Source organism: Microtus oregoni, unplaced genomic scaffold (genome assembly GCF_018167655.1).
Source record: "Microtus oregoni isolate MIOR12 unplaced genomic scaffold, Mior012 000118F_ref0000498, whole genome shotgun sequence".
Lineage (NCBI taxonomy): Eukaryota > Metazoa > Chordata > Mammalia > Rodentia > Cricetidae > Microtus > Microtus oregoni.
In genome coordinates, this window is record NW_024544747.1 from 156,961 (window position 1) to 166,827 (window position 9,867).

General features: G+C 53.6%; 2 protein-coding genes across 7 annotated transcripts in view; one reads left to right on the forward strand and one right to left on the reverse strand.

Annotated features, from left to right (window-relative positions):
* Positions 1 to 3,184, forward strand: part of LOC121444181 (cyclic AMP-dependent transcription factor ATF-7) — a 114,275-nt gene extending 111,091 nt beyond the window's left edge. Inside the window, exons 12-13 of the mRNA XM_041645976.1 lie at positions 2,795 to 2,916; positions 3,018 to 3,184. Of these exons, the coding sequence (XP_041501910.1) occupies positions 2,795 to 2,916; positions 3,018 to 3,074 (179 nt within the window). The 3' untranslated portion in view covers positions 3,075 to 3,184. The remainder of the gene's footprint in view (positions 1 to 2,794; positions 2,917 to 3,017) is intronic.
* Positions 3,185 to 3,369: 185 nt separating this feature from the next.
* LOC121444235 (RISC-loading complex subunit TARBP2) lies at positions 3,370 to 8,497 on the reverse strand. Of its 6 annotated transcripts, none has more exons than XM_041646028.1 (9): positions 8,132 to 8,497; positions 7,438 to 7,607; positions 6,316 to 6,418; positions 5,715 to 5,807; positions 5,208 to 5,280; positions 4,928 to 5,045; positions 4,516 to 4,643; positions 3,996 to 4,197; positions 3,370 to 3,846 (listed from the first exon to the last, which is right to left on the reverse strand). In XM_041646028.1, exons 1-9 carry the CDS (start codon positions 8,182 to 8,184, stop codon positions 3,692 to 3,694), a joined length of 1,095 nt encoding a protein of 364 aa, XP_041501962.1. In that variant the 5' UTR covers positions 8,185 to 8,497; the 3' UTR covers positions 3,370 to 3,691. The 6 variants fall into 6 exon arrangements, with proteins under 6 accessions (XP_041501962.1, XP_041501965.1, XP_041501961.1 ...); XM_041646031.1 differs by having other exon boundaries at positions 3,370 to 3,849; positions 7,438 to 7,602; positions 8,132 to 8,493; XM_041646027.1 differs by having other exon boundaries at positions 3,370 to 3,849; positions 8,132 to 8,492.
* Between the last annotated feature and the right edge of the window lie 1,370 nt (positions 8,498 to 9,867).

Here is a 9,867-nt window from a genome sequence, read left to right on the forward strand (position 1 = left end):
CCTCAAACTCAGAGATCCGCCTGACTCTGCCTCCCCAGTGCTGAGACTGAAGGCGTGCGCCACTACTACCCTGCTGAGACCCTGTAGATAGGCAGACAGACAGACAGACAAGTCTGGGAGTTGGGAATCCAAAGGCAAGATCGTGTAACAGGTTAGCTGGATTAATTTATACTGTGGTGGAGGTGCCTGCTCCATAGGGAGAAACCAGCTAACTTCAGCCCAGACCCTGGCACTTGAGTGTGGTGGGCAGAGTGCCTGTTCTGTCTCTGGTCCGGTAGTATTGCCCTGCACTCACTCGGTTTACCACCCACAACAGCCTCAGGGGATCTCTGAAAATTCAAGGCCAGCTTGTTCTACCTAGTGAGTTCCAAGACAGCCAGGGCTACTAGTGAGACCCTGTAAACAAACAGAAAACCTGAACTCCTGCCAGGTGGGTGTTGGTGGTGCACATGTGTAACCCAGCACTTGGGAGGCTGAGAACAGAGGCCAGCATACTCGGGACTACATAGAGTCCAATCTTAGAAAATCACAAGCAAGCTGAGGATGGTGATGCACACACCTTTAATCCCAGCACTCAGGAGGCAGAGGCAGGATCTCTGAGTTTGAGGCCAGCCTGGTCTACAGAGTGAGTTCCTCCAGGACACCCAGGACTGTCACATAGAGAAACCTTCTCCCAAAAAAAAAACAAGCAAACAAAACCAACAAAACTCTTATCCACAAACCTAAATGTAAGTAGGTTACAATAAAGTACTATCCCCTTCAGAAAAAAAAATGAATTAAAATAAAATAACCAGGCTGAATGGAATGCGTAAAGGGCTTTTACATGTGAGATGAGAAATGCTGAGACGCCATGGAACAAACTAAGACCTCTGAAGGAGCCATCAAGAGGTGAAAGCCAGCGCAGCACAGGGAGAAGTGTGTCCAAAGAAAGCCTCTGGAGATGGTAAGATTCCCAGGACTGGCGTGGGGGAGGAAAGCAAAGGTAATCACAGTTGACATTTTAAAAATATCAGCTCTGGGCTGGAGAGATGGCTCAGCCTTTAAGAGCACTGACTGTTCTTCCAGAGGACCCAAGTTCAATTCCCAGCAACCACATGATGGCTCACAACCATCTGTAATGAGATCTGGCGCCCTCTGGCCTGCAGGCATACATGGAGGCAGACTTTCTATACATAATAAATAAATAAAATCTTTAAAAAAAAAAAAAAAAGAAAACTTCTCTTTAAAAAAAAAATATCAGCTCTGTGCTTTGCTACAAAAGCCAAATAATGCTTCTCCTAGGAAGTAATCCATTTTATTGTTCCTGTATGTAAGGAAAGGGAAGCTGAGAATGTCAGTAGCTTGCTTTGCTGAGGGCTAAGTCAGAACCCTGACATGGTCCTTCTTGAGTTTAGGTTAGAGACATGGCCCACTGGCACCTGCACGGCAGATACGGTCCTCCCCTGGCCTAGAGTGATTCTGTCTTTCCCTGAAGCAGGACCCTGGTCGCCAGTTCCAGTAGTATTTTAGAACCCAGCACCAGGCAGAGGCTGATCCCCCACCCCCCACCCCAAAAAACCCTGTCCTTAAATCTTCCCAGACAGGCCTGGAAAAGGCAATGGTTGTACCTGATAGCAGAGTAGTGGCCACACGGTGGCAGTAGAGCTTCGGCTGTGGAGTTCCATTCCCCAGTTCTCTAGCAAAGATGGGCCCGGTCCATCCACAAAATTTACAAGCCACCGCTACTCATTAAGACCCCAAAGCCCACCTGTCACTCACCTTATTGTCCATAGGTAAGTCATAAGAGTAGGGACTCCATGTTTAACCTCATCAGAAGTAGCGGGGATAGGAATGGGCTGCAGTCCTGACTGCCCATCTCAAGCATGGGGAGGGACCAAGGTGGGTCACCCTAGCCTACTAGTAACCAACCCTAGTTCCTTCCCATCCAGGAAATAACAATCCTGACAGGAGTTTCTTCAGTCCAGAGTTGATCAATTGAAGCTCTCCAACCTGTTGAAGAATTGGGGGTTCTTATAAGGCTCCCCCAGGGCCTAGCTCTGACAAACCGTCTGCAATTAATGATGCTTCCTGAGCTCTGGAGACAGGATTTATGCATCTAATAAAGTCTGTAACTCCAGGCTTAGGCCGGGGGTAGGAAGCTGAGAGCAGAAAGTCCCCAGGAGGATATGAGAGGAGGTCCCAGGTGGCTCTTAATAGAGCCATGCATTTCTGTTGCCTGTCTAGATTTCCCTCAGGCTGCTGCTGAGGTGGGGGTGGGACAGCAGGTATAAGAGGATGGTGTGCCAGTGGGGAGGTGGATGGCAGCATGGATTCCAAGCAGGTTGCTGTGCTGCTATTGCTGCTGCTGCTGCTGCTGGACTCGGGTCTTTCTGAAGAACCAGGGAGCCGGGATGGAGACCAGGTCTTTGCAGTGAGTGAGCGCCCTTCCCCGCACTATCCCGTCCGCTGAAACTTGTGATATAGGCTTTGATGTTCCCTGGCTGCTAAGGTCTTTTTTTTTTTTTTTTTTTTTTTTTGGTTTTTCGAGACAGGGTTTCTCTGTGGCTTTGGAGCCTGTCCTGGAACTAGCTCTGTAGACCAGGCTGGCCTCGAACTCACAGAGATCCGCCTGCCTCTGCCTCCAGATTAAAGGCGTGCACCACCATTGCCCGGCTTGCTAAGGTCTTCATAAAGCCTTGGCTTCTAAGGAAAATGGCTCCTGAGCCCATACAAGTTGCTCCTAGTTAGTCTTTTCCCCCATGTCTTCAATGTCCAGGAGGACACTGCCTTTTTCCCTGTCACCTTCTCATCACAGGAAGAAGATGGGGGACCCCACCCACCACAGTATGCCCAGACTCCTGGGACCCTCTTGCGTTTTCTGCTGCAGGCCATGGAGAGACCTGGCAGAAGCCCAGCCTTCCTGTTTCATCCTCAGAGGTGAGTTTCAGCAGACAGAGGCTGGGAAGGTGGAGGGCTGAGTACGAGGTGAAGGAAGCTAAGGTAGATGGAACTTCAACTGAGGATGAATCTCTCCAAAGGTTTGGCAGAAATACCTGGGGGTCCTGGAGCAAAGAGCAGCTAAGTCCCCGGGCTAGAGAGTTCTGGAGCCTGGCTGCCCCTCAGCGCTTTGGGAAGAAGTAACAGCATCATCCCTGTGATGTGTCTGCATGCAAAATCACCCCCATGTGCCATGTGTGCCCCCAAATAAAATGACCTGTCTTCTGAATCCATGTGTTTGGACAAGACTTTCAGGGAATGGGCGGCGGATTCCAAGGACAAGAAGCACAGGCCCCTCACCTCCACTCAAATTCACACCATTCTGCTCAAAGGGTCCCCAGCTAACTGCACACAGCCTCCTTCCTACAGTAACAGAAAAACAGGGAGTTCAGCAGAAGAATAAACACGCCATGTTTATTCCTCTGACAACCACATGACTCACGGCCAAAGAAAGCAGGAAGCCAATGAGCAGCATTTATTCTAGAATCCATTAGAATTCCAATTTACTTTTCATTTGCCATCCATAGAATGAGAGCAAATCCTGGGCTGGCTGGGGCCCTTGCTCGCCTGTGTCTTCCTCAGTCTCAAGGCAGGCAGTCTGTCTCAGAGGTAGAGATGGCAGCCCTGGAGGGTTCCAGAGCTGCGCCGATGCATGGGGCCAGGATCAGGAGGGGCAAGAGGTAAACGGTGCGCATCCATCACTGTAGCCAGGGTGCTACTTGCTACCCGCCATGATCCTGAGGTACTGGAGGGCGCGGCGAGCAGCCTCACCTCGGGCTGCCTCCCTGGTAGTTGCAGAACCATGACACACAGTGGCTGGCTGGGTGGACAGCTCCACTAGGCACTGGCAGAGCCCACTCAAGCTCAGTTCTTCTAGAAACCAAGAAAGAGGAAGGAGGCAGTATGGGGGAGAGAGGGCACCAAATATGATGTACGTCACCTATCTCTTAACCCCTTTTATACTTCCTCTGGTCCTGTCCCCTCCACCGCCCGCCCTCCAGTCCCCTAGCTGGCCATACCAATGTCCAAGTAGCTGACATGGAAAGCCTGCTCCTCGGAGAGCTCATTGAGGACACTGCAGCAGGCAGAACCCAGAGTCCCTAGAGAGCCCACAGAGCAGCTACGAAGGGACAGAATCTTTTCTCCCACAGAATTGCGCAGGGAATCCCATGTGCAGCCTGGCCCCCGGTTCCGAAGTCCATCCAGGCGGGAGCTCACGCCCTAATAAGATGAGACGGAGAAAGCTAAGCTCTGGCATGCTATCTGCTGGAACCTCATCTGGTTCCAGGCAGCCTTCCTCGCCCCAGTAAAAGTTGCTTACAGGGCCTTTGCCCTAGGTGAGCTTTCCCCAGTGAGTGCAGCACAGGCTAGCACAGGCTGAGGGGACTGCTGGGCTCACAAGTTCAAAAGGCCCTACAGTTTGGTAAGAAAACTGAAGAGAAGCAGGTCCAGACTCACTCCCAAATCACAGACAGACCCAACCCAATTCCCCATGTCCAGCACTGTGAACCACATGGCAAACCCACATAAACCACTTACAATAGAAAAGTGATCATCATCAGGTTCTGCCTCATTGCCATCCCGGGCGTCCAGAGGAACTGTGTGCACTCGAAGCAGCATTTTAGCTGCTGCGTTCCGCTTTGCCAGCTTTTTGGAAGTGCCACTGCCTGAGTGTGAGGAAGGGGTTGCTGGATGTGGGCATTGCTAAGAGGCCAGTGCTCTCCCTCCAGGTTATACTTGGACTGAAGTCCCTCAATGGGATGTCACTGCACATGGGAGCTGAAAGTCTGTCATTGGCCAGAAGAGAGGGGAAGATGGGCAGGGGCAAGGAGGACACAGGAGCAGGAGCTAAGCAAGGGCTTGCAAAGCACAGAAAGCTGGGGACAGAGCATAGCCAGGCAAAGAGAGAGCCACCTTGTGCTCCTGGTCAGAGCACGGCAGAAACAGTTACCAATCTCAACGAAGCGTTCCACCCGGCAGGTCATGGTGAATTCTTTACGGTGAGCAGGCCCAGACTCCTGGGTCACCATGTACTCTGGCAAACGCCAGCCTTTTTGTACCACGAGCTCCTTAAAGGGAGACAGACACAAGAGCCCAAGGCTAAGTGAGGAGAGGTTCCTTAGCTACATGGCCTTCTTCCCAGGAGCCTCAGCCTTTGGGTGAGGATGACCACCCTCCCACAGTAACAGACGCCTGCCTCACAGCCCTAGTTCAGAGAAGACAGCACAGACCTGCAGAGCACCAACAGGGTTGCACTCCGACTGCTGCGGGGAGACAGGGGGCTGCATCTCCATGGGAGGGCTCCTAGAGGGGAAGGGCCACTGCTACCATCTCCTGATTTCCCACCAGGCAGGGAGCAATCTGTCCAAACATCCAGTCTTGCTCCTCCCAACCCCCATCATGCCAGCCCTGCTAGTTCCCAGGAGAATTTTGATGTGGAAATATGTCAGCAGTTTCCCTATGACGGAGCCAGTTCTGGAAGTACCTTCTGGGCCTCAAACATGGGACCTACCGTGCCCAGCTCAGAAAATGGAGCCTGTAAAATGTCTGAACAATCTAACATCTTCACATGGCTATTTAGACATCGTAAATTACCTCCATCTCAAGCTCTGGTGCAAATTTTTCAATTATTCCACTCTGTGTTTACTTAAAGGCTTCTTCATCCTAACCTGCCTGGGTCCAAGGGCTAAGAGGCGAGGGTCTTCCCTCCCTCTGAGATGTCAGGTAACTCAAGATACCTGGTTAGTAGAGCAGATGGAACAGGGGCGGCAACTTCTGCAGCAATGACAGGCGCGTCCTCAAGCAGTGAAGGATCTAGAAGAGAAAAAGAACTTCCCAAGGGGAAGGGAGCCTTGGATTCACAGCCATGTAGAAAGGAACGGGGTGTGAGGTCCTTCTGACCTTTCCATCCCCTGAGAGAATTCCTTCCCCCTGATCCAGACTCAAAGAGAGCCTCAGCAACAGCTCTTCCTCCAGGGATCCTCTGCTGACCCACACTGGCTCAAAAGCACTGAGGTTGGGGGGGGGGGAGGGGCGCTCAGAAAAGATTGTCTCTTCCTACCCAACAACAAGCTCCAACCTAAATGTGGAAGAGGGAAAGTCATGTTGCTAGAAAGTGGGCATATCAGGACCAACTTATCAGCCTTAGTCCCCACCCCCTATGCCCTACCCCAGCCCCAGAGCAGCCACCACCCATCAAAGGGGCTATTACCCTGAGCCACCCTAGAAACACCCTGTTCAGCTTTGGAGTCCCCAGGCCGGGCTTAGGGAGTAGGAGGCAGTGAGGACGCCTGGGTTCTCGGCAGGGCTGCTAGTGTGCCTTGGCTGTTCCTCCCTCACCTGCTTTCCTCCAGGGCTGGGTCCAGCATGCTCCCCCCTTTGAGGTGTTTGAGGGCCACCTCAGCTGCCTTGTGCTTGGCTGCCTTCTTGCTGGGGCCCTGACCTAAGAAAAGGGGTGTGGGCAATACTGGAGGTCACCAGCAGACAGCAGAGAAACCAGCCCCCACACCGAGAGGGAGTCAACAGCCCCCTGAGCAACCCCCCTGCCAGGAATGGAAGGGTTCTGCTGACTGCTGGAAAGGCCTTCGTCCTGGTCAGCATCATCTGAAAGGAAAGCCTTATTGAGGCACTGTCTACATCAGACTGACCTGTGGACACGTCTGGGGGACTGTCTTGATTGCTAAGGAGGTAGAAATGCCCAGCCCACTATCGTGGTGCCACCCCTAGGCAGGTGGTCTGAAAGTGGAAGCATCTGCCATTGCCCCTGCTGTGCTGCTGTGGCTGGGAGGCCTATGGAACAGTAAGCAGGCAGCAAGAATGAGTTTATTCTCTTTGCTCTTGACTGTGAATGAGTTTCTTCCCAGCGATGAGGGCTGTAAACCATCAACCCTATCCTCCCCTAAGCAGCGTTTAGGTAAGGTGTTTCGTCATAACAATACAAATGGACCTAGAACAGCCCATATCTTTCAGTTATCTCCCATAACTAAGCCATGCCAGGCAGGACTTCTGAGCTCCAACACCGGGAGAGGGGAGTGTCTTCCTTTCCTCTACAAAAGCATTTTCTTTCCCCTCGATAAATAGGCAATAGAAAAAACAAAGGGTCTGTTCTGAAGTACGAGCTCTACCCTGCCACTTATCAGGCATGTGACCATCTGCTAGTCATTTCATTTCTGAGACTAAGATGAAGGCCAACAGAGTGAGCTTGCTCCCCCAAATACCCACGCGGGGGTTCAGTGTTCCATCTACTTTTCCTCTACGGCAGTAAAAGTAGCAGATCCCTTTGACATTTCCTGTCCTATCCAACTTCTGACAGCCCTGTTCTTCCAATCCAGAAAGCAGCTTTCCCCGCTGAAATCTCCATCCCTCCCTGGCCTTAAAGAAGAGGACTGGGAAGCTTACACGATACTAAGCCACGGGCCCTGTGAATGCACACCCCAGCCAGGCTGCCCAAGCCTTCCTCACCAGTGCAGCTGGTGTCGCCAACGGTGACCCGGAAGGTGAAATTAGGCTGATGGGCTTGGCCCTCGGCTTTGAGAAGGTCGTACACGGGCGTCTTTCCTATTCTGGTCCCATACTCCTGAAGAAGGCTGATCGGGGTCTTGCCCGGGTTGGCGGCCAGCATTTGCTCTACGCTGGGAGAGAGGGGCACAAACCACTATCACACTTCCCCTTTCGGCACCCACCTGACCAAGCATTACCACATTAGACATAGCCACATTTTAGGGTCCATGGATCCCAGGCAGTAAAGCATCCATGGACTGGGCTAAAAGTTAAGGTGCAGGAGGGAAAGCAAGAGCCTCTACCCCAAGGCAAGTGGAGAAAGGACTGTTCTCAGGGCGAGGGATCCTGTGCCGTAGTGATGGTTGGACGTGCATTTTCCCCTGGCACAATGCAATTCGGAAACCCAGTACCCACCAAATGCACTGAACATCGGGTCATAAAGCCTAAGGCTCCAGAAGAGTCTGGGAATCGAGCCAACCCCAAACTAGAGCTGGAGGCGATGGCCACTGACCCAGTGCATGCTGGGAACCTCTGCCCACTACCCCAGTGCTTGCTGGGAACAACCCTCAGACCAGGTGCATGCTGGGGCTGCGCCGCTACCCGTCCGCACAGCCTCACACTTTTCGTCCTGCAGGAATCGAAATAGGCAGCTCACCTGGGCAGCCCGCAGCCTGTGGTAGTGCCGGAGCCCTGCTCCTCTTCACTCATTCCCTCCTCCGTCCCCGCGGGCGCCACCGTGACTACAGCCTCCACGCGCCCCAGTACACCACCGACGAGCTAGGGCCGGGGCCAAGCCCGGAGTCGCGGCCGGTAGGGCCCGCAGCGGGGCATGCTGGGATCTGGAGTCCCCTGCCCATCCGGCTCCTTGTGTCTTCATCAGGAGTCGAGCTACCCGCCCCACAACTCTCCGCGTGGTTCGCCCGGGCGCCTGCGCCGCCCTCTGGGAGGAGCGGACCCTCCACGGAAGCTTCCCAACCTACCAGTGGTTTTTGTTTTCTAGTGTCGTCCCGCCTTCTTCCTAACGCACTGCCTCCTCCCAGACCGAGACTGTGAGCATGCGTACTAGCAGGTGGCGGCGACTGGGGGCGGGGCGGTAAGGGACGCAGCCCTCAGAGAACTACAGAACCCAGGTGCCCGCGCGCCATCCGGTCACCGCTGCAGGCTTCGTGGCTTCATTGGCTGTGTTGAGAGCGACTTCCTCTAGGCGCTTGTCGATTGGTCACCTGGGCCAGAGGGCGGGACGGGGAAAGATAGGGTCTGCTTCTTGAGAAAGGGTTGTGATTGGCTGAGGGGGCTGCTGGCGTGGTTCTTTTGCTGGCCCAGAGGATGGGCCTTACCTGGCCGCCCCCACCTCAGAGCTCTGGGGCTGTCGTAAGTTTTTTTCAGAAACTGTCTCCCCAGGCACCAGTATAAGTCCCTAGCGCCTCAGGCCTCCGTGTTAAAACCTGCTGCTTTTCTGTGGCGTGTCCTTGCCGCTCTTCATTAGCGCAGGCAGCCTGTCGGGGTTTGCGACTCTTTAGATAGGCCCTAGTGAACCTTTCTTGAACTGTCCGGGAACCTGGGGCCCGAGGATCATGAGGTGGATCTTCTGCTGTGTTCTTTAGTCTCAGCTGAAAGAGCACGAGAGTAATTAACGAACTAAAATATGCGCAAAGTACTTTTGGATCCCCAAAGTCTTGATACCATCAGGGTGAAGGATATAGGGAAAATCTTGTGACCTTGGACAGAGGAAGAAAGAGACACCACGAAAATCGTGATTCAAAGAGTGTTTTAAGAATAGCTCTAGGAAGAGATGTTCTAAAAGATGTTCTACCTTGCTAAGAAGGTAGATTTTCAGGATGATAAAGAGGGTTCATCCAGGATGTGGGAAAGAACTTAGGACTGGGTGGACTCCGATGGGGTGAACTGAGCAGTGACAAGGAAGACCAGCTGGCGATAGTGGTCTGAGAAGGGGGCACAGCCAGAGCGTTGTACGCTGAGGAGCTGCGTATAGGAAAGAGTCTGGAAGACAGGTCACTAGGGGTTCCTACAGAATCCGCATGAGGCCCAAAGTGGGACTGCCGTAGGTCACCTCCAGGAAGGAGGCACAAACCCTAGGCGAGCCAGAAACGAGCCTGGAGCGCGCCGGATGGCAGCCGCGGGCTCCTTTAAGAGGCCGGCGGCTCCAGCGCAGCATCCCCCGCTCAGGGCGTGTCCGTCCCGGGGGGCCAGGGGCGGGGGCCTTGGAAGGAGCGGGAGTTCAAGTCGAGTGAGGACGGGGCTTAGACTAGGGGGTGGGGGCCAAAAGCTGGGGCTGACATCCGAGCACCTGAGCTCCACACGAGCATTGCCGGTGACAGCACCCCGGGTCCGGTGGAGGGCAACGGGGGGGGGGGGGGGGAGGAGGGGAGG

What these genes read in the sequence shown, in the direction of transcription:
- LOC121444235 (XM_041646027.1), bottom strand. Translation starts at nt 8,184, where the DNA reads ATGAGTGAAGAGGAGCAGGGCTCCGGCACTACCACAGGCTGCGGGCTG. An exon ending in CCAGCCCTGGAGGAAAGCAG is followed by an intron (nt 5,808 to 6,315) that starts GTGAGGGAGGAA and finishes CCCCTTGGGAAG; the next exon opens with TTCTTTTTCTCTTCTAGATC. An exon ending in ACCCTGTTGGTGCTCTGCAG is followed by an intron (nt 5,046 to 5,207) that starts GTCTGTGCTGTC and finishes TCTCCCTTTAAG; the next exon opens with GAGCTCGTGGTACAAAAAGG.